Source organism: Corythoichthys intestinalis, chromosome 8 (genome assembly GCF_030265065.1).
Source record: "Corythoichthys intestinalis isolate RoL2023-P3 chromosome 8, ASM3026506v1, whole genome shotgun sequence".
Taxonomy (NCBI): Eukaryota; Metazoa; Chordata; class Actinopteri; order Syngnathiformes; family Syngnathidae; genus Corythoichthys; species Corythoichthys intestinalis.
The window spans coordinates 19,439,493-19,464,140 of record NC_080402.1 but is presented as its reverse complement, the minus strand read 5'-3'; the positions used below and the strand labels follow the sequence as shown (position 1 = coordinate 19,464,140).

The following is a 24,648-nucleotide window of genomic DNA, read 5'->3' as shown; positions in this document are numbered from 1 at the left end:
TGCCGAGTATCGTTTGTTTGTGATCATTGTAGTAGTTCTCTCTCATAGTTTTTGTAGTTTTACTCCAGTGCGTTAAGTTCACACTCAGTGGTGCTGTGAATGTCAAGAGTCAATGGCTGTCACTGCTCAATGATTGACTGGCGACCAGTCAAGGGTATAGACCAACAAAAGCCAGTGGAGAGATAGCTATTCAACAGAAAAAAAAAAAAGAAAATTTTGGCAGGATAGGAATCATTTTTGGCCCAACAGCCAAAAGGGAAAATAAACCTTTTTTACTGGATATATTAATCAGCCATGAATGTAAAAGTATATGCTATTATTATCTTTAGCTTGTGCACACACACGCACATGCATGCGGAGGAATGTAGCAAGGGCATTTTGTGGCTGAGCTAACATCACTTTAGTTCAACAGCAGCTGTAATAGCATTGAACACAAATTTGTCTCAGAAGTTAACTCACTCTTGCTCTGCTTATCCTAGTGATTTAATAACCATGCATTCAACACTGGTCCCTGACCCTCCCCTTGGGCCTACTTTTGGGTCTTTAGTAGGCAATTAACTGTAAATTTAATTGTCTGCATAGTCATGTTTTACTTTTTCAACCTCATATTACGCTTAATCATAACCTCGTGCCAACACGTGTTTGCCACAAGTAATGGAATTGCTTTCTTTTATTCAAAAATGTACAACGACTCAAACGCTAACATAAGATGGTAAAAGAAACACACCAGATTTGTTTAAAAGTTAACAGTTTATTTAGTGCTCATACGCTCTAGTGTAGAAAACAAGAACTGGGCGAATCAAAGCAGTCATGGTATTCATTCTCAGAAGTATGTGTCAGGCTTGTGTTGCTGTGGTTAATCATAAAATAGAAGTGTTCTCTTGAGGGTTATGAAACAAAAGGCACTTGGTCACAGTTTAGCTTTTTATTGTCATCTAATTTCTTCTCTGGTAGTAATCCATACAGTAGCCTATTCACTATAAATGATTAAGATGTCTCAAATTATAAGGATGGGCTATAATTCAGTTTGCTGTATGAATAGGTTTAACATGGAGTTGTACTGAAAAAATGGCATTTTCTTTGGTGATCCATGCTGACCTAGTACATATTCAGGAGGGGTTTACACAAGACAATTGAAAAAAAAAAAAAAAAAACGAGATCACAGTTGTCAGATATGTGGAATTTCTATGGAGGTAGATTTGTGTCTTAATTATTCAATCAAAAAATATATATATATATTTTCAATTTAAAAAAAGGCACTTCAATAAAAAAATGTGTTTGATTGCAAAAATAAATTTTAAACTCAAAAAAATGCATTTGAAAACTTTTTCTTTGAATTTTTGGGGGGATTGAGGTCATGTTTTTTTTTTTTTTTTTTTTTTTTTTTTTTGATTGAAAAACTTTTTTGATTGACGTAATGTTGTTTTGAATTTGGGCCACATTTTGGCTTGGACATTTGTGTCTTTATTAATCAATCAAAAAATCAATTGCATCAAACAAAATAAAATATTTTCAAAAGAAAAATCACTTCAATCCAAAAAAAAAAAAAAAAAAAACTTCCAGTCATAGAAAAAAAGTTTTTGAATGCGAAAAAATATTTGACACTCCAAAATTTGCGTTTGAACACTTAATTTTTCATGGAAAATGTTTTCTTTGATTGAAGCAGTTCTATTTGTGTTTGTTTGTTTGTTTGTTTGTTTGTTTGTTTGTTTGTTTGTTTGTTTGTTTGTTTCCTATTAAGGGTAGGACATTTGTGTCAAAATCATTCAATCCCCAAAAACGTTGTATCAATAAAAAAAATATATTTTTTTAATCAAAGAAAAAAATCATTTGAAAAATAAAATTGCCTAATCCCCTATTTTTTGGGGGGGGGGAATTTTTTTTTTTTTCTTTTAAACTTTTGTTTTTATTGAAGTGTCAATTTTTTTAAGTACAAAAAGGTTTGAACTACCTTTTTTTGATTGAAGAGGGAAAGGTTCTGAACTTACTTTTTTTTTTTGATTGATGAGTAAAAAAATTTTAAGGCACTTTTTTGGGGGGATGGAATCATTTTGACACAAATATTCACTTTGCGCTATTGGTCAGGCATGTTTGAGTGACAAGTGACTACGCCAATGGCGTAAGCATATTGAAGCAAGAATCATGGCCACCACTCGTCAGGCCCCAGCCGTCGGCTCGAGCCCAAGCCAAAAATCTACCTAATCTACAAGTCTCCCTCCATAGATTTCTAAATGAATGCATTGTTATTACATTTAGAATAAAGAACATTTTAATAAATTGTATGGTGTTGTGTGGCGGGGTGTCTCACTACTCGACGCTTTCAGCCTACACATAAAGCTATACATCAAACTTCTTAAAAGTGGTCGATTACATTTCACAAACAATCTGCCTGTACTATTCAGTCTTCCCAGCCTGGTGCAGGTCTGCAATTTTGTCTCTGGTGTCCTTCGACAGGTCTTTGGTCTTGGCCATAATGGAGTTTGGAGTGTGACTGACTGACATTGTGGACAGGTGTCTCTTATACAGATAATGAGTTAAAACAGGTGCCATTAATACAGGTAACGAGTGGAGTCTCGTTAGAAGAAGTTAGACCTCTTTGACAGCCAGAAATCTTGCATGTTTGTAGGTGACCAAATACCTATTTTACACTCTTATTTGGAAATAAATTCTTTAAAAATCAAACAATGTGATTTTCTGGGGTTTTTTTCTCCACATTCTGTCTCTCATGGTTGAGGTTTACCCATGTTGACAATTACAGGGCTCGCTAATCTTTTCAAGTAGGAGAATTTGCACAATTGGTGGTTGACTAAATAATTATTTGCCCCACTGTACAAAAACACTATCGAGTTATGGCTCATATATTTCGCTCACATTTTTGGCATTTTCCAACCATTTTAAGTGAGTTAAATCATCTCTGGACACTAAATTTTTCATGATGCCATTTGTCTTTCAAATACGTTTGTTTTGTAGTTTCCTTACATAATGGGCAAATGCCTCAAACAATGTACCTTGTCTCCCTTGCGTAGTCTGAGCTCTTCCAGGGGAGTGTGGATTAAAACAGGTCAGGGTGTGGGGGTCAGCCAAGGAGCTCAGGGTCAAAAGTCAGAGGCAAGAAAGACCTCTGCATTCCAACAGACTGCTGCCCACCATGCTTAAACGCACACACACACTTAGCCAACGACAAGCTACATGTCTGCACAATTCTATTCTTTGCCTCAACATTATGTTGATGCAATTTTTTTTAGCCCAAGCATGAACCATTACATTCCCAGAATGACGATGGTATCAGACAAATCTCTCAGGACTACATATTTTAGGTTTGTACCAACAATGAATCAGAGCTCAGTTTGCTGCACTTGGGCTCTTAATGATGCAATATTTGCCGAGAGGTCTCTTGAGGTTTATAATCTTGGCTGACTGTGTATTAAGATGTTTGCAGTAAAAGAAAAGTACAGTATATACTGTACTGTATATCACCCTGCTGAATGTAGACATGTAGCTAAAACCATATTTTTCAAAAAAAAAAACAAAAAAAAAACAAGTTTTTCATAGTGTTGGAAGTTACACATTTCAGTGAGCAATTTTTATACAGTATGATTTGGTTGCATAGCATCACATTTTTATCTCTTTTTTCCCTTTTCAGACTACTGCAATTCCAAAGAAGACAAAAGCAGGTAGGCGATTTTATACAGCTTGCATTTGTGTAGCCACACTTTTTGATTTCTCATCTGTCACACCACATTTATTTTGCCTTTATAGTTGACAAAACAGAATTGCCTGCAATTGTCCTCATCTGCCTCAGTCTGTTATCATGTGAGGCGCATTTACAAAACATTTTCTGATACCATTGTCCGGTAATCGGCGTGGTGTAAGAGTGGGAGTGGAGGGGAACAGGATCTGGTCCGATGACTGGCTTGATGTTAGTCTTGATAAGAGCCCAGACTCATCTAGCGGATCATCTAGCCTGTCGCCTTTCTGAGATAAAAGCCAGACTGGTTGTCGAGCCTGATGCCCAAAACTTTTGACCTGCATCTATTTACCCATTCTAGTTAAATCTCACTCAGCTGCTTTGTGCATTTCTATCTGCAATTAAAAGTCAAATCAAATTCTTTCTACTGGTCCAAAACCATATTCCATGAAGGCAAAAAAAACTTCAAATACACATGGAGTTTGTCCTTTTGATTAGGGGTATCCAAAGTGTGGCATATAGCATATTATAAAATTTGTATCGTACATGGCCTGCATGCTAACATTATGAAGAACATCTAAGCCCTTTTCACACACAACTGAACACCGTTAAAAAATCCCAGGATTTAAACGTGTTGCCCTTAAGTGTGAAAGTAATTTCCCGGGTCGACTTACACGGAGATGACACGGACATTTACCGAGTCGCGTCTTAAGTCCTTTTCACCAATATATTCCGGTAAATTCTCGTTTAAGTTTAACCGGTGTTTTGCATTGAACCGCGACGCGATCCTTCCCCATCGTCCAGGTCAGGACTCATACCCGCGCCGTATGATGCGTCCACACTGACCACCAAGCCATAAGTCCGGGCTAGCAGCTTTAGCTGCCAGCGCACCCACATGAAGGCATCGGGAGGGAGGTTTCCACGCACCGCACACTACGGACCCGCGTGTACCCGTTACATATGGTGACGCGGGATTGCTTTCACGCATGTAGAGATATCCCAGGAATGGCACAGATTGGACACTTTTACAGACTTGTCACGTGTTGCCTATTGGCGCTCTCTGTGCGGGGAAGGCTGCTGGCGCGATTTTATCACTCGAACATTACGTCATTTTTGGTCGGCATCGGCTCTCACAATGTTGGTTAAATTGTGTTTTTTCACAGAGCCATTTGTGGGAGCGTTCCCGACGTTGTAACTTGTGCCACAATATTAATTTGCTGTGCGTCATTTCACACCTCTGCCGCCCTTGTTTTGAAATCCCCTACGTTGTGCTGGTATTTGAGTGTATTTGTTTTGTTGTCTTATCAGTTCTCTGCCTCCCGCTTATCATACTATTATTGATCCCCGTCGACCTACTGTCATAGACCCATTGCGTTATTCCCCCTTTTCCGCGATTGCGTGTTTTGTTTGCATTTAATAAACCCTTAAACGCATCCTTTCGTTGTTTTTTGCTTTGAAGTACAACCTTGTTTCCGCCGTTGCGGACCCTAACATTGGCAAAAAAAATAAACCGCACATTTCTAAAATGGAAAATGGACTCTATTCCTTGGCTCTACGATCCATTAGCAATTTAATTTCGTTATGTTTTCAGTTTAATTTAGCGATTTCCAGCTTGCTATGTTGATAATTGCGATGTTAGTTTACCGCTTTTCGTCTTACTGCGAAGAAAGAGGAAGTTACGATCGGCCCACCATGATATTTACGTCATCAGCCAACATGCTGTGACCAGGGAATTTATCGCTTGCTTCCACATACGCCTCCTCCCGGGACTTTCCCGGACATTATGCTAAGACGCGACCCGTGAAAAGTCCGCGTAATCTGCGTGTTAGTCGACCCCGGAAATTGCTTTCACATACAAAGGCTGCCCATTTAAATCACAGGATTTTAATGGTGTTTCGGCTTTAGTATAATGTCCGGGACTTTCTCAGAGAGCGGTATGTGTGAAATCAGACGTTAAATTCCCAGCTCACAGCACAAAGGCTGATGACATAAATATCATGGCGGGCCGATCGTCGTTTCCTCTCTCTTCGCAGTAAGATGAAAAGCGGTAAACAAACATCACAATTATCAACATAGCAAGCTGGAAATAGCTAAATTAAACTGAAAACATATCAGAATTAAATTGCCACTGGATCTTAAAGCCGAAGAAGAGAGTCCATCGTCCATCTTTGCAAATGCGAGGTTTATTTTGTTGCCGATGCTGACCGAAAATGACGTAATGTCCAGGTTATAGTGCCGAGTCGGCAACACGGGACAAGCCTGTGAAAGTGTCCAACCCGTGTTATTCCTGAGATATCGCCCCATGTCTGAGAGCCATGACACGATCAAATCCCGCGTCACCTTACGTGGTAATTTACTGGGATATAAGTCTGAAAGGCGCTTTACTATGTCACTCACTCTCAAACATAAAATTGGCATGTAGGTTGTCATTACTTGCTTACATGCATTTCATAACATGACCTACCAGTAGATTGGTTTTAGCATGTTTAATAAACGAAAGGTGAAGAACATCAAGCCGCCACATCTATCAAGTTTTTGGAATGCAGACTTCAGTGGAAAAAGCTTTGGGAATTCCTATGCTCGGTTCACAAACGATGATGGGTGAACCTTTCTGTCCGCCCGGCTTTGTTTGAATTAAAAACTATGCAAAATTAAAAGCATTAAACATGAGATGCTTTTTTAACTGAAATCACTCCCAGCCATTTTCACCGGAGCAAGGCCCTTCGCTCCCGGCCGTTTTACTGGATTTTGGCTGATTTTGCAAGGCCCACAGAAAATTCTGTTCTGTTGCTATATAAACATGGAACCCACCAAAAGAAAGATTAGACTCTCTTCATTCAGCACGAAAAAAGTAAGTTCATACCTTTTTCCATTCTATAGAAATCAGCATTAGAAAATAGCTTAGTTTGAGCAATTTTCCAATTTCTGATGAATAAACAGAAATTGAGCTTTTTGTGAAAGCATACATTTCAAACATAACTTTGACTTTAACACAGCTATTTTTTGCTTTAGTTACATCCCAAACTTCTGAATAATGTTTTCCTTTTACAAAATAACATAAACAACAAGACAAATAGAGCTTTTGATAGCAAAGTAAGAATTTATTTACACATAACTAACTGAGAGATGACGCTGTTGACACCGCGACAGCCGGGTAAACTTTTCGCTCATTGCCACCTGTCTCATAAAGATGGATTTTTTTTTAGTCTCTGTGGGGTCTGCTCGGCGAGCAGCACGGACTCAACGGCATCTTTCGCTGTACTGGTGGTCCCGGTCGTTCTGCTCGGTCATCCAACGCCTGGTATCCTGGGCGTCCTCTCAGTTGTTCTGCTCGGTCGTCCGTCGCCTGGCATCCTTCCGCCGGCGCTCCGACCGTGCGGCCTGGCCATTCGTTGCCGTTGAATCGGGTTGCGGGTCTTACCAAATGCGCTACTGCCTTCCAGTTGCCAGTTTTATTGCTTTAAAATTGATTTTCAGCTTTGTGCTTTGGAGCTCAGTTGAATCAGAACCCAGAGATGTCTCTTATGAAAAAAAAAACGTAAAAGACGTGTAAATACGTCTTTGGGACACAGAAACAATTAAAACTGAAACAATTAAAAATAGAACGTATTTGTATGTTTTTGGGAGCAAATGAGTTAAATTATCAACTGAAACGATTTTTCTAGAATTTGTTCAACACAAGACCTACAATTATCAACCCATATGACTTCCTGCCGATGAATGGCCTTCAGTGTCTACACATTATGTCAAAACCTAACAATGCTTTACGTCATCTGTTTTGCGGACTTTCCGAACATTCCTTTTCGATTTCCCACCTCTTCGGCTCCACTTTCTCAGTCAGTAGTCTGGTGCTTGTGCACCATGGCCAGACAACTCACTGGTGGTGGTCAGTGTTCATTAAATATCCCGCCATGTCTTCAGTCATTTGTAAACACGGCTGGCGAGGTGGTGTGACTTGGGGACGAGGCTTTAATATTGCCCCCTGCGACTGCAAAACCTGCTGGGTGTCTTCACTCACGATTGCTCTGTCTCGCCATGTAATTACTACCACTTGCTGTGACAGCCTTCCACAAAAAAATGTGCAGTGGATTTTAGTGTGTTGGTTCATACGAAAGCAAAGCACTACCTTTATAACCAAATATTTTCTAACGGCAAAAGTAACCAGCAGGCTCCATGCCAACTTCAAAAGGTCTGTCATTCTGTGTGATTTTACGTCATGTACTGTAAATCAGTCTGGCTTCCTGCAAGCAAGTTATGTAAGCACCAGTGCTGTCTCCGTGTAATGGGGAGTATAGAAGGGGGTGGGGTATGTGGGGAAGTCATGGCGTTTTTGGGGCCTTGACTGAGCACAAAGCCCAGTGTTCATTGTGGTACTTCAAAGACCCCTCTGTATCACCATTAAAGTCCCTGGAAATGACACGTTTGTGACAGTGTTACATCACATGCCTATGCCCCTAAGGCTCCCATTGCGCCACTATGAGAGAATTGTGCATTCATGGGTAATTTATATCTCTGTGACAACTGAGTAACTTTAATGGTTAGCAAGAAGCTCCAACAGCCCCACACCCGTTATGCTCTGTCACTGAATGTCCTCCCTACAGTTGCGGGTGTCATATGTGGGAGTAAGTCGTATATGTATGTGTACAGTGGTGTGAAAAAGTATCTGAACCTTTTGGAATTTCTCACATTTCTACATAAAAACACCGTCAAATGTGATTGAAAAAAAGTGTCTGCTTAAACTAAAACCACCTAAACATTTGTAGGTTTTGATATTTTAATTAGGATAGTATGCAAACAATGACAGAAAGGGGAAAGATAAGTGAACCATCACCAGAGGCGTCGCGTTCCATTAGGCAAACCAGGCAATTGCCTAGGGCCCCCAGCCAGCAGGGGCCCCCAGAGGGCCAACAGATTTAGCACACGCAGCTTTACTGCACTGTCCCAGCGACAAATGTAGGGAGTGTTTCAATACCATGGAATCATTTGGCAGATTATCTAACGATTCTGTTTTCAATCCCAATCAGCACTAATCATGTCACGTAGATTATACATATTTAAGAAAGTCCAATCAGCTATTAATACCAGATGATTGTCTAAAGACTCACCAAATACTTTCTGGAAAGTCCTTGCCGAACTGTTTCATGTTGATTTTCACAAGCCACCTCATTATTCATGTGACTACTTACAGAAATGGGGATTTTTCCCAAAAAGTCTATTAATGGGTCTACCTCGTCGAATACTCTATAAGAAAAATATAACCTATATGCATCTAAAATAATCCTAAACAATTTTATTAGCAAATTTAATACTCATTTCGGTCGGTAGTCCACCAATCAGTGGTTTTTACTGAATAATTTGAATTTGGTGGGTCGTAGGGCCAATCTGACTACTGATTTCACACAAAGGTATATACCTCCCCATCCGATGGTGGTATTTTGTGTTGCTACTCTTTCTTCTATTGCTCCAAGTCCAACTGTCCCCCTTTTTGCACACGCTCGAAGGGCCCCATGTTGCTTGTTGCTTGGGGCCCCCGGGGACCCTTGCTACGCCTCTGACCATTACATTTAATATTTTGTGACCCCCCTTTGGCAGCAATAACTTCAACCAGACGCTTCCTGTAGCTGCACATCAGTCTGGCACTTCAATCAGGACTAATCTTGGCTCATTCTTCTCTACAAAACTGCTGTAGTTCAGTCAAATTCCTGGGATGTCTGGCATGAATCGCTGTCTTTAGGTCATGCCACAGCATCTCAATGGGGTTCAAGTCTGAACTTTGACTCGGCCACTCCAGAACATGTATTTTGTACTTCTGAAACCGTTCTGAAGTTGATTTACTTTTGTGTTTTGGATCATTGTCTTGTTACAGCATCCATCCTCTTTTTTTAGCTTCAACTGTCATTTGAGTAAAAGCAGCATGGAAAATGAATGAATGTCTGACAGATGGCCTCAGGTTTTCCTGCAAAACATCCTGATAAACTTTTGAATTCATTCCCCCATTAATGATTGCAAGTTGCCCAGGCCCTGAGGCAGCACAACAGATCAACAATCTGCTTTAAAGCTACCACAAGAAAACACAATGCTTAAAACTATGAGAGGGAAACACATGCAAAAAGTATTTTGAGGCAATCAAAAGGTAATAAAAGATTCAATAAAAATACAAATAGTAAGTACTCACCGCTTTTACCCGCTGTGCGCATGTGTTGGACGTCTCGCCGCATAGGAAGGAATTGCAGAACACCGGTAGTGTTCATCTAGTGATAGTGACAAACTACGAGCGTCCATTGCGCGCATATAACATGGCGCCCTCCGTAGGTCAAAACATGTACTGATTATCATACATTTTACAGTCAATGGCAATATTTTATGTGTTTCTAATAACATATTTTAGTAAAAGAGAACAATTGTGGCTTATTAGAGCCTACAAGTCTTGAAGTCCGAGGTTCCCCTTAACATCAGTCATCTAATTTCATGTTCCAAGTCAAAGAATGATGGCTATAGAAATGTTATTTTCAACTGCAGGCATAATTCTTTCAACACCTTTTATAGGACTTCATTTCATAGTTGCCTTTACTATTCTCCGAGCTTGACAGCACTAATTTTTCAGATTCTTGAGGTGTCTTTTTTTTTTTCTCATCTTTGTAGCAGCTAAAGTTTAACGCAACAACGTGTGCTGATCTGAAATTAAACTGATAGAAATGTTTAAACAGAACATAATAATGGGCTAGCAACCAACTTTTGGGTTTTATGTCCTGTCTTTTTCCAACATGTGATGCAACATTCTTGGTTGACGTCACTTTTTCTCGGTTGTACTGAAAGTGGGAAAAAAGGAGGGTTAAAGCATCTTAACCACCCTTTGTTGTCCTGCATAGGTAGCGCGAATACAAAAATTAAACAGCTTTATTGTATACTTTACATTTTTTCAAAAGTTGGAGCAATTTACTATTTTTGTCAACCTTGACACCTGTTTGACTGAGATAAATCAACAAAAAGATGCTAAATTTGGAAAGAAACAATTAGTGTGTCATCATGTCTGGAATTAGCACTGGTGACTTGTCTGGCTCTGTCCTTAAATAATTCCCCCAGCACCTCTTAATTATCACACACTAACCTGCCCTATCTTGCGCAACTGATCCAAGTGCAAACAAAACACACACTTCCCTTTTAATTTTAGATGATTTAGTCCCGTGGTACTCGCACATTTTCAGTAAGTACCACTAATTGGGCTAACCTTAACTCATTGGCTGAGATTGACGGCGCTAGACGTTCCACCCATTTTGACTATTATGGCAGCACTGCAAGTCCCTCCCAGTCAAAATGGATTGGAAGTTTAGTGCCATCAATGGAAAGCAAGGAGTAAAAACAAGTCAGTGTAGTAGGCCAAAATGTTGTGAAAAAAGACATTTCAGTTTTTATAAGCAGTTGTTTTATAAGATTAAAAAAAAGTTGACTGCGATGGCTGACGCTTCAAGGATAGGTGGATATTGGACTATTTCTTCAATAAAATACGCAACAACTGTGTCTCCCTCATTTGCAAAGAGACAGTCGCTGTTTTCAAAGAGTTCGATGTGACGCGATATTACCAAACAAGACACGCTGACATGTACGACAACATTACAGGGAAGATACGAAGCCAGAAATTAAAGCAACTTGAAGCTAGTTTAATTTCACAGCAGCAGTATTTCGCAAGAGCCCGAGTGTCGAAAGAGAACGCCACAAAGGCGAGATTGTTGAAATTATGAATTAAAAAAAATAATAATAAAGCAAATGTGACACACAGAAGGGCTTGCTAAAATTTGTTTAAATATATTGTTCTACGTAAATCAGCCAAGGTAGCCCCCCACATTTTTACCACACCAAATCTGGCCCCCTTTGCAAAAAGTTTGGGCACCCCTGTTTAACTGATGATCCGTAGACGAGGCCAGCTTCTTTCTCTTGGTACCAGCTAAATATTATTCAAAAAATAATGATGGCGGAAGAAATAAACATCTTGAATTTGAAACTGTATGTTGTCGGCAATTAGCCTCGCAATGATCTTAATAGTGGTTGTCAGCCCAAAACCCTCTAAATATATATTAAATGCATCTTACCAGGTATAAAATGACTACTACATAGTCTGTGGTGATCGTTTGGTGCCCAGTTTTCTCGTCGAATTGCAGCAGTCCATCTCGCTCTCCTCTTTGGGTCTGTCGGAATACGGTAGAACTTTCAAGTCCAACCGCCACACACGGCTTCACCATTTTGATTATTAATGTTAACGAGCAGAAAAACACGCCGCAATAGGAGGCATGTACGTAACGGTAATGTGTAAAAACGACGAGCTGACGGACAATATGGCGGCTCCAGTCACACTACTTACGTTTGATCATTCATAGGCATGTAAAAACCTCTCCTCGTGCACATTAGCTGCACGTTAGCTGCACAACAACTAAAGCCGCCCTCCTCCGGGGAACGAGCTGTAAATTGCTCTCTGCCGGGCGGTTTGCCGATCTGCGAAGACGATCGACAACCCAGTCGTCATGTCAAATAATCCGGGCTAGTTATGTATGATTTTCCGCTTCGAAGACTTTGAAACATCACTCGGTTCGGGTTAGCATGTCGGCTAGCTGTCACGCCTCTTGGTTTGTTTACATTCTCAAAAGCCGGGGAAGGGAAATGACATATGTCCGATTTAGGTGTCATAAAATATCGTTTGGGAGGTGCGACAGTAAAGGTGAAGTCGACAGTTTTGATCATTATGGAGTAATTTTGCCATGACGTCCTGAATAAGTGCATTTTTATAATTTCATATTCCATTTAGCACAAGACTGTTATTTGTCATGGCTATGCCATTTATTTAGCAGTTGGGTAAAATACTTGGATAAAAAGAATATCCTGTAAAAATATTGGAGTAGAGAGACTGAAACAATGACATTTTGGGGCTCTCTTCGTCGCATTTTCCTCGTTCTGAATAATTCCCCCTCAATGGGCTGTATAGTAAAACCGATGAGCCCACTGACGTCATTCACCTGTTGGGGATGCTTGAGCCCTATAATGGTAGGCGTGGCTAACCGGCAGATTAAAAGACTTTTCTCATCATCTGCGCTTTGCTAAATTGTTGTATATAGTCGAATCGTCTCAAAATATGATTCTAATTCACATAATAATGCTATCTAAGACTTTTTTTCTCCTGTCGTATGCTCTTTAAAATACAGCAGTTTCTTTTAAAGAGGAGTGCAAGAGCAGAAACTGCTTTTTCAGTCTTGTCTGCGTTTTCCGCCTTATGTCGCTAAACTCATACTCTGGAAGCTCGGCAGTGCAACACAGTGACGTCACCGCCCTGCGACTTCAACAACAATGCCGCCGTACTAGTGACACTAATTTTGCAAATTGTATAAAAACGAACACATCAAGAGGGGTTTTAATATCAAATAACTTTAACTCATAATAACGTTTATCTTTTAAGAACAACAAGTCATTCCATCTGTGGTTCCCTTTAAACATTAAATGTGAATATTTTATGATTCAGGTTTAATACAACTGAACTGTGCTTGATTAATGCGTTGTAGTGGATAAAAAGGGGTAGTTTGGACATTTAAATCAGTCAGTTTTTGCATACCTCTGAAAGGAGACCATGTACCACTTTTGGTACTCATGCCACACTTTGCGAACCACTCATTTAGTCCACTTTTGCAATTAACAATGTTCATGAAGATGTACAGTAGGCCAGCAGGCCAAAAGTTTGGACACACCTTATTATATGTGTATTTTCTTTCTTTTCATGACTATTTACATTGTGGATTCTCACTAAAGGCATCAAAACTATGAACACGTGGAATTGTGTACTGTACTGAGCAAAAAAAAGGTGAAATAAATGAAAACATGTTTTTAATTCCAATACCTTCAACACCCTTTGCTCTGATTACATTTTTGTACACTCTTGACATCTTTCAGTGAATATAAAAAGCCTTAATGATAAACCTAAATCCATAACATTCATTGAGATGTGCTAATTATATTCTTTAATTATCTTGGTGAACAACATCTTTCTTCATATCAGATAAGCCATCTGATCTTGTGACTGAGCGATTCAGCGCCAGCCAGCATCATTTGGAGTTCACAAAATTGGCAATTTTCCACATCAATTTTCTCTCAATATGTTTACCACAATGAAAACAATCAGCATTCACACAGACTGCCTTGTTATGCCCCAATGCTGACACACTTTTCTTGGCCTTGTTTAAACCCGGCAGCAACATGCCCTTTGACGACCCTAGAGGGTTGAAAGATGAAATGAAAACGAGCTGCCCAAAGCAAAGTCCGAATTAGCTTGTGAATGATGTTTGTTTTTCTGTGACTGTTCCTGCTGATTTAGTCCGCCTTATCCTACTTTTTGCCACATATCCATAAATAGCACAAGAGTCACTGTCTTTGTGCAAGGTCACATTCCTGGCTTTCCTCGTCAGTCTAACAGCCCCTCGACAAGACACTGCCCCCCCCCCTCGCTCGCCTTTGCTTCCTGTGTGGAGAATGGTACAGTACTCATTCCTTTTTTTATTTCATGATTCAACCAGCAGTAAATACATTTACAGGAGTAAGCTTTAACCTCTTGTTTTCCATGCATAGCATCGTAGACTAACTTTGGGCATCTGTCCGCGCTTCACTTGCATTCTGAGAAGGAAATTAAGCCACATGAAGGGGAATTTACAACAGGAAACCTGCTTGCTTGACTGCCAGAGGTTCAACAAAATCCCCTCTAAAGCTGTTTCGCTATCACGGATGATTATTACTGTTCATATTGTTCATCAATTTTATTAAACTGGAAATAATGTTGGGATTTGCATATTTTAAACATAACCAGGTTATAAAGTGAATTAAAGTGCATACGACAGGAGAAAAAAAGTCGTAAATAGCATTATTATGTGAATTAGAATCATATTTTGAGACGATTCGACTATATACTAGAATTTAGCAAAGGGCAGATGACGAGAAATCTGTCTTTTAATCTGCCGTTTAGCCACGCCTACCATTATAGGCCTCTAGCGTCCCCAACAGGTGGATGACGTCAGCGGGAGAATGGGCTCATCGGTTTCACTATTCAGCCCACTGAGGGGGAATTATTCAGAATGAGGAAAACGCGACGAAGAGAGCCACAAAATGTCATTGTTTCAGTCTCTCTACTCCAATATTTTTATAGAATATTCTTTTTATCCAAGTATTTTTCCCCAATAGCTAAATAAATGGCATGGTCATGACAAATAACAGTCTTGTGCTAAATGGAATATGAAATAATAAAAATGCATTTATTCAGGAAGATATGGCAAAACTACTCCATAATGGTCAAAACTGTCGACTTCAGCTTTACTGTAATACCTCCCAAATGATATTTTATGCCACCTAAGTCGGGCTTATGTAATTTCCCTTCCCCGGCTTCGGTGAATGTAAACAAACCAAGAGGCGTGACAGCTAGCCGACATGCTAACCCGAACCGAGTGATGTTTCAAAGCGTAAAATCACACATACTGTGACTAGCCTGGCTCATTTCACATGACGACTGGGTTGTCGACTGTCTTTGCCGATCGGCAACCCGACTGGCGGCGAACAAGTTAGCACTCGTCGTTCCCCTGCTGAGGGCAGAGGCTTCGTTTGCGGGGAAGCAGCTGGACAATGACCGCAGGACAAACCGGCCGACGTCGGAGGAGCGTGTAGCTGCCAAATGGTTAACACGAATATGGCAAAATAATGCTTTACTACATGGCGAAGTCGTAAACAGCGAGAGACTTAACGGGGGAGGGCGGCTGCAGTTGTTATGCAGCTAACATGACAATATGGCTACGTTCATACTACAGGTCTTAATGCACAAATCCGATTTTTTGTCATATCTGTTTTTTTTTTTGAGTGCCCGTTCAGACTGCCTTTGTCCATTGAGACCTTTCAAGTATTACGCATGCGCACTAATTCGCAGTCCGACACGCGCTGAGCAAGACGACCCGCATGGGCAGAAGCATCAAAACAAATGACCACACATGCTGGCTGTCATCGGTCATTCCAGGGATATCATATTTTGCTTTTTAAAAAGTTTAGGCTTATATTCAAAGTATATGGATCGATAGCATGCACGCCCTGTCCGTGCATGTCACACACACATACGGGCAGTTTGCCCTGACTCTCGGCCGTGTGAGCAATGTTGAATTATTGCTCATATGGAGCAGACAGAAAACCGATCATTCTCAGGTTTATCCTCAACCCATTTTTATTTTTTTTAATGAGTGTTGTCAAGTCCGACCCTTCCTAAAAAGCCGTGTTCAAGGCAAGCTAGGCGCTAATAACGCACAGCTGCACCGCTACCGTAGCGTCTCTCTCGCTTTTTGATGACGTAATTGCTGCATGAATTCCGATTTGAGAGACTAGACAGTACAGACCGCAGCGACAGTCTGGAAAAATGTGGCCCGAATCGGATTTGAACCACATACGAAAGTGACCCAGATCGGATTTGAAATGGTCCAGTTCCATGCGATTTGTCACGTTCAGACCGTCAAGTTAATGCCTCACTGGAGTCGGAAAAACACGAAAAAATCGGATTTGTGCATTAAGACCTGTAGTATGAAGACTATGTGTATGAGGAGAGCTTTTTACATGCCCATCCATGATCAAGCGTAAGTAGTCCTTTATTTAAAGAAAGTTTGTAGTGTTTACTTTGTAATCACTGTATTTGCAGCTATTTTTAACACATAGTTGCAATTTCTGATCGGTTGGAAAATTTGACAGAACACCGGGCACATGTAGAGGGCAATAAGCCGAGTATAGTGCTCTCCCGGCGGGGGGATGTGCGACAAGCCGCCGGTCATCGGCGGAGGGGACAAGGAGCATGTCAGCCACAAAATGCAAACCACCTACATATTAAAATGATCCCAGTATTTGACATAATACAAAACACGATGTTTACTCACTTCCTCGTAAGTCCCATGGTCCCACCGGTGAATGGGAACCTTTTGAAACCACAAAAAGGCTCATATGCCACTCCCTCGTACAGCAAGATTTTTCTGCAGCCGTTTGGCTGGCGTGCTGTGAAAAATAAACGAATTAATCTGCAAAATCAGCTGAATCCTTAGACCTTATCATACAACAGTACGACTGTATAGTGAAGAGGACTCCTTCTCCCGTACACGTCACAGCGCCCTCTTCCTCAATGCAAGACCGAAGCCGAAAGTCTGCCATTTTCGTAGCAGGGATTCAAAAAATTGAATAAATATATCGATCGCTTTTTCACACATCCAAGTCGTCCATTTCATTCAGAAGCATAAAATAGCGCGTGAATTATGAATTAAATTTGCTTTTTCGTGTCACAGGCACTTTAAGATGAAAACTATGTATATTTTGAAATCGCTTATGTGCTGTATATATATAAATTAAAATAAACAGACTATAGGAGTTAATGATGTAGATTAATGAAACTGCCATTTTTAGAAAACAAAAAGTAAGTGAAAGTATCTGAAATTGTTGGGGTGGTCTGATATGCTACTTCAAGCATGATTTTTGTTGCAAGGATAACTGTCAGGTTATCAGGTTGATAAAGTGGGTCTGTTAGAAAGTAGGGCATGCAGTTTGTCTTAGGGATTGAGGCTTTGCTTTTGATAGCAGACAGTCGCATCAAAGGCGCTTGCAAACAATCACGTTTGTGCACACCCACACATATACAGTACAAGTTTCAGGCTCCGGACATGTTTGTGGCTTTTCTGCATTGTTTTTAATGATAGACGCTGTGTAAATTATACGCACTGTTTGAAGTCTGTAGAGAACTCCCACTGGCCTTGTTTTCCTACTTCTAATGTCGATTTTTAGGTCAGCATGTTGTCCCGTAAAGTTACACACTCCCAACGGATATCCCTCTTATCATCGTTCAACTCAGTTTATTGCCCCTTTCCACAGGAAAACTGTGTGGATGAAATGCGCACACAAGATTGTTTCAACACCACCTTGAACTAGTTCCTTCAATTGCCACTGATTTTTTTTATTACGCACACTTAAATTTTGTAAAAAGCACACGGGGGGTGACAATCTCAACATTTTCTGAATTTCATAACTGATGTTGACTATTGGTCAAATGTTCAAAACATGTTATGTGTACATTCATGCATACATAATTTAAGTCTGGAGCCTCATAACTTTTGTTAAAATGGGCTCCCTAAACAATATGAATGCTAATCGCGCCTTATAGGGATGTGGTATCTTTGATGACAGTCCACATTGTTGAATTAGTGATCCGTGTGTATTTTAATGGTAGCTATGTCACTTCGAATGATTATAACACCCAGTTTTTCTTGATTTTTGCCGTTTTGCTGCACTTGTCCGTCTTCATCTTTTTTGATGTGCACTGCTCTTCAGCTTCGCCTAGCATAACATAACATTGTTTAATAATATGTTAACATTTTAAACCTACACACATAGACTTCACTGTTAGTTGATGGAAAACGGGGCGAGGGCCGCTCAGTAGGAGGCCTATTTTCAAAGACTTGAAATTCAAATATTTTCAAATTCAATTTTAGGCTTATATGAGTCTCCATGAGCAGCGGCATCAAAAAATTCAAAGTCGTTCCCGAATAAAATCCCAATTAATTATTTTTATATAGGTATAACAAAACTTAAAATGGCTATAAAATTCTCAGATTTTTTTACTAGATGCACAAAAATCACCAAATACAGATAATCACCTATATTTCAGGATCAGTAGTAATATTTCACATATGTTTTTGCCCAAAATAGCAACTTAATTTTTTTTTATTTAGCGCAATTTTGACAGTTTTCAAGTTTTCAACAGCTAATAAACCACTCAATTTTCACATCAAAAACTTAATACTTGAGGAAAGCATGCAGAATCATCTTAATTTTACTTGACAAAAGCAAATTTTGCATTTTTCTATATATAATCACAACTTATTTAGGTTAAATTCCGATGTCACTATTGCCACAGCACGTCTTGCTGGCTAACTGGCCTTCGTCGTTTTTAGATTGAAATGTTACATAAAATAAAACACGTAAAAGCCACATTTTTTTGTATGGACGCAGAAATGTCTACAGTACGAGTATTTTGCTCAAAAACTGGTAGTTGGCCGAAAATTACCTGATTATTTGAATGTAAAGTTACACTATTGCGTAAGGACACAAAATCCAACATGGCGGCCATCACAATACAAAGAGCTTTTTAAGTTAAAAATTCTTTGTAAATAAATGCATAAATCCTGGAATTTCTATAGCTATAAACGTACACCAGTCTAGAAAGCAAAAAGAAAAGCAGGCAGTTATCATTCATTCAAGCTAAAGTTACGCTAATATTTTTCATTCATTTCATTTTTTTCACAGCATTTCAAAGTGCATGCATGGTGCTATTTTATATACAGTAATAATTACCTTGAATCATTGACCAAATCACTCTTGAGACACTCCCGCCTGCTTGTATGCACGAAAACTGTCGTCCCGTTTCCACCTAAATCCGGCGTCCGAACGCAGTGTGTGTTTGAGTTCATCGCAGTAAAAGCTTTGAAGACGCTCTGCCTGGCCCGGCCCCCTACAGGAAGCCATGGTGCAATGTCTGTAGGAGCTGTCTCGTCAACTGATAGTGAAGACCCAGCTTGTCAAAAATAAGCTTTTAGATATGTGACCTAAAATAGCAAAGTGGGTCTGATGATGCATAAAAGGCAAAAATGTTAGGTGAAAACTATTTCAATTGACATTTCCTCATAGATTATCTATTAACACATTTTATTGATTCAACATTACGTTATGAAATAAACATGGCAAATTGTTAAGAGATCATGTTTTCTAGAAGGTACATCACCACGATATCAGAAATGCTCTTCATTTCCTTACCATTTTCCTAAATATCCACATAGGGAACTCCCAATCTACTTCAGTATAAAGATGAAGAGGCCTCTTTTACTAATTGCACAGCTTTTTTGATCATTCGTCATTGTTACAAGCTAAAATCAAGCATGATCATTTTCATAATACTCCTACTAATTCCACAGTTATATAGCTTGTTGCTACCTAAGGATACAGACCTCTGATTAGTCGAATTTTGTCTACTGCCGAATATACCAACTTGTGATTGGTATTAGTTTTACACACCAGTTGATTGTGGGCTACTGAGTCTCTGGTAAGAAAAAGTGCCGTTTTAAGGCAAGGTATTAAAAAAAAAAAATAATAAATTAATATAAAATTGAAGAAAGGCTCTTTCACAGAGGATGCATTCTGAATTAGCTGTCAGCTTGCAATTTGGATGGTGCTGCAAATGCATAGCAGTGGACTGAACTGGTGTCAACATACTTATTTGCCATTAATGAATATGAAGACAGCAACTCTGAGGAATCGGAGAACAACAATACATGTGGTGAACTTGAAATTGACAATGGCTCTGGTCAAATCAATCGGAGTGAGGGTATAGGTTTGGACATTTGTTAGTTAATCAAAACCCCTTGGTTGTTGATAAGGTTCAATTACATACTAAATACATTAGTCATTATTCTGGGACTGAAATATTCAATAAATTGTTCCTCAAGATTTGTTACATTTCTGTGTCAAAATTGTTGATTGTCTGGCCTGACGAGCATGCTGGTTGCCAAAGGCAAGGTTTGTTGGATGAAATTTAAGTCAATTAGCTCTTGAGTTATAAAAATCCAAGATGTGAAGACAGTCCAACTTCAATTTGCAATTTCTCATACATGAGACATTAAGCAGAATTGTTGATCCAGCATGGGAAAGATGCAAGGGGGTAGGATTGGTCTCAACATTGGTAGGGACGATATTAACATATCAAGATATCCAAGGACAGATCTACATCTGAGGCAAACTAGACTACCCCAAGACTCGAACCAAAATACACTCATTAAATTCTGATTTGGGATTTCATTTCACAGATTTTTTTCCTCGTGTCAGTTAATGTTCATGTATGTGTCCCCCCTGAAGTGGACCCAATCTTGGATAGCTCCTAGTCTTTTTTTAAATAAAGGGACTTGCACTCTGAAGCCACCGCATTGCATTACTGTTATGGACATAATGGAAACAATGATCCAAATAAGGGACGGCTAGCTTGACTTCATTATTCCTTGTGGAGGCTGTCCAACCGCAGTAGTTTTGCAGGTTAGCAGGTTCACACAGTTTAATGTTATGCTAACTCTGATGCAGGTTAGACTTTCAGTAGCAAAATTAGTGGTGTTTCCTCCACCTCCACAACATTGACATTACTTGCAGTAGCTGCTGCTGGCCAAAAAACTTCTAATATATTGGGGGGTAGGGGGCGGCGGGGGCAAGTCATCTGCCAATCAAACGTGTGTTTTGAGGGGTGGGTGGATTGGCACATTCAGCAAGTAAAAAGGGATAAATGTAAGTCTGAACATAATGAAAATAATTAGCTTAATAATGGTAGGGTCAATTCTATCCTTACAACATATGGGAAGACAATCTAAATTACATATTTAACTGAACTCATTACAAAATGCAAACATGGTTGCTTAAAAGGTAGGGCCAATTTCAGCATCCTGAAAAGATGGTAGTGTTCTGTCCCTACTGTCCCTATGCAAACCTACGCCCTTGGAAAGATGACATTATTACACCAAAACCTCGGTTTACGTTAATATTGACTATTTTTTTACCATGGTACAAGTGATCATTTAGTTCATGTTTAAAAAGATATTTGTGGTTGCTTAGTAATATGTGTTTCTCTGTCATTTACTGCGTGTTTGTGTACCCACACCCTGCACCCATCTTGTTGCCATCATATTTTAAGAGGTCTGTCCAAAATTGCAAAAGCACAGACAGATGGATAGTGAAAGGAAGAGATACAGGAATCCAACCTTATCAGTCTCTGCAAACCACAAGGGGCAATAAAGTCAATTGGCCGTGATGAACATAATGTTATCTGCAGACTGCAATGATCCAGTGCCAGCTACATTACCTTCACTAGCTGGAGCAATCAGCAGGAGTGCTTGGTTTACTTTCTTGAAAGTGTTAGTGCTAAGTGGGGAATGCAATTGAGGACAATGTGAACTTTGCGTATGGCTCACATTGTGAGCCGTATGCATTGCATATGACTGTGAGTCTCACAGTTGCACCATAAACCCATACAACCAGCCAATGGCTGGCATATTATGCAACCAATCTATTTATATGAGCACAATATTTGAAAACTCGCATTCATTCTCAAAATAGCTTTCTTAAAGCATGTTTAGATGTACTAGCAATTATTTTAAACCAGTCAATACTGGTTTAAATTAATTTTAATAATTTTGGCAGCCCTTTTAATTTTCGTCTTAGTCTTAGTCTTTTGGACAATTATATTTATTAGTCTTTGTCATATTTTAGTCATCTCAAAATGTGTTTGTCTTCGTCTAGTTATTGTTGACGAAAACTCAAGACTAATTTCGTCCAGTTTTAATCGACGTTTGCTAAAATTGTTTTTGTCTGTAAAATTTAAAAGCATTTACTCCAAGAAATCAAGGGTTGCAACTATTTCGAATGAACATTGATAGAAGAACACATATTGCAGCGTCTACCTACAAGGACAACGCCAACTTAATAACACACACTCAGCAGGAAAACAGTACATCATTTTCAATTAATTACACCCATCTGGACGCCACGAACTGTAAGTAAAAAAAAGTTGTCTGAGAGTTTAAGGGGATGCTCGCCGTTAGCATAAGGCCAACGCGAATGTTATGCTAACGCTACATGTTTAGTGTGTGACGATCACTCAGCACAGACCTTTAAAGGGTAAAGCAACATCGCATATTCTCTCTGGCCAAGAAAACAAATCTTACTGTGTGTGCAAGCCTGCATGGAGAATGAAGATGACACACTGGTGAGACGACGGGGGGGTGCAGCACATCACGGATGACACAGCCAGACACTGCTACGATGCAGGCTAACTACACATAAATGTCACACACTGTGAACATGTAACGGACATTATTGCACATTTTCATCTCTTTCTCATCTCGTCTGACAAAAACTGGCATTCATCTTGTCATGTTTTAGTCACCCAAAACATATTTTTAGTAGAGCTTAGATCTTGAGCCCGGGCCGAGTCGGGCCCATAATGTTAATTATTTAAGTTTGAGTCGGGTCGACTTCTCTCTCACTTAAGTTTTTTTAATAAATATATATTCATAAATTTATACTGAAACTATGTATAGATGTTAAACTAAGGCATACTTGTTATACAATAAATAATTTGGATGAAACAGAGAATGTGCTGTGGCCCCGCCCCCTTTTTAATCTTCCCCTCCCGCCCTGGCGCCCTCCGCGAGTCCGCATCCTGGTATTTCCTTTTCGATATGAAGCAGCAAGTGAAAAACAAACTAAAGACGGGTGAATTTAAAAGAAAAACATGCGTGGAGGGAGGAGCGGGTTATGGAAAGGCTTCAAATTGATTGTTGAAGATGCTATACAGAAACCTGTGTTGGTTTCGCAGAATGTAAACGAATGCGGCACTTTGCTCTCATACGAGAAATATATTTAACAAACTTTTCCTGCGTTTTTTCGTTGTGTAAATGCATTTATAATGATGATAAAAATATGTAGACTATTTAAACATTGAGAAGACTTGAAACTCGCCAACTCGAAGTGATTAAAATAAATGTCAAATCCACTTCCTGGCTGATAGAGCAGACACACAAATATAAAATATATAAATGTTTATTGTATATCCATCTTCGAGTCTTGTTTAACAGGGAGAATTCGTTACAAAAGACAGGCTTAAATTTCTTATCATTATGCAATGGCATCGTCACAAATGTGATTACATAAAACGCAACCACGCATCGCATCCCCGCATTTCTTCCTTCTCTTGAGTCCTCACAAATAAAACATTAAAATTTCGGGGGGGTTTTGGGCTCAGGCCTACAAATAAAACATAAAATATCGGGGGATTCAGGCTCGTGCCACAAATATAACATAAAATTTGGGGGTTTTTTGGGTTCGGGCCTGCAAATCAAGTTAACTGATCGGGCCGGGTCGGGCTTAAATACCCGTGTGCCGGGTCGGGTCAGGCTGGATTTTTTTAGGCCTTATCTAACCTCTAATTTTTACCTCGTTATCGTCTCCTCATCGTCATGAAAAAAGTGTTCGTTCACAAAATATTTTCGTTGTTGTCATCGCTGACGAAAACACTGTTTCAAACATTCATGTAATATGGCTAAGTACTGTACATTTCTTTGTTGACATTGATGCTGAACATGTCTAACGAGAAGGATGACAATATCGTTGACTGTAACAAGTACTGAAAACTTCATGTTTTACCATACATCCATAAGCGGATTTTAAGGGTGGGGCAGGCCCCCCGGTCGCTGAGAAATGTAATTGCATGAAATTGACTTTCCTATATATATATACTGTATATAAGTTGTAAAGCGATAAAATTGCAACAAAAATGAATGAAATGGACAAAAAATATATACATTTTTATATTGGGTCAAAATTGTTTTTTGAACAGATCATGTGACTAGCACCGTAGACGGTCATTTGCTTTTCATATAATTAAAGAAAAAAGAAATAGGGGAGCGCAATTTTATTTTTTTATTTATTTATTTTTTCTTTGATTGAAAATATTTTTTGGGGTTGAAGCAACTTTTTGGGGGATTGAATGATTTAGACACAAATGTCCTACACATAATATTGCCCAAACACAAAAAGGATTGCGTCAATCAAATAAAACTTTTTCAATGAAAAATTAAGTGTTCAAATGCAAATATTTAAATCTCAAATATTTTTTCGCATTCAAAAACGTTTTCTATAATTGAAATTTTTTATTTCATTATTTTGTTGTTTTTTATTGTTTGAAGTGATTTTTCCTTTTGAAAGTATTTTTTTGAAGCAACTTATTTTTTGATTCAATAATAAAGACAAAAACGTCCTAGCCAAAATGTGGCCCAAACACAAATCAACATTACTTCAATCAAAAAAGATGCTTCAATCAAAAAAAAAAAAACCAA

The 24,648-nt window shown here is 39.2% G+C and overlaps 1 protein-coding gene across 2 annotated transcripts in view; it reads left to right on the top strand.

Moving 5' to 3' along the window:
• Window positions 1-24,648, top strand: part of dlc1 (DLC1 Rho GTPase activating protein) — a 216,692-nt gene that overhangs the window by 58,105 nt on the left and 133,939 nt on the right. For both annotated transcript variants that reach the window (XM_057843914.1, XM_057843913.1), the window contains exon 5: window positions 3,644-3,674. In XM_057843914.1, the coding sequence (XP_057699897.1) occupies window positions 3,644-3,674 (31 nt within the window). The remainder of the gene's footprint in view (window positions 1-3,643; window positions 3,675-24,648) is intronic.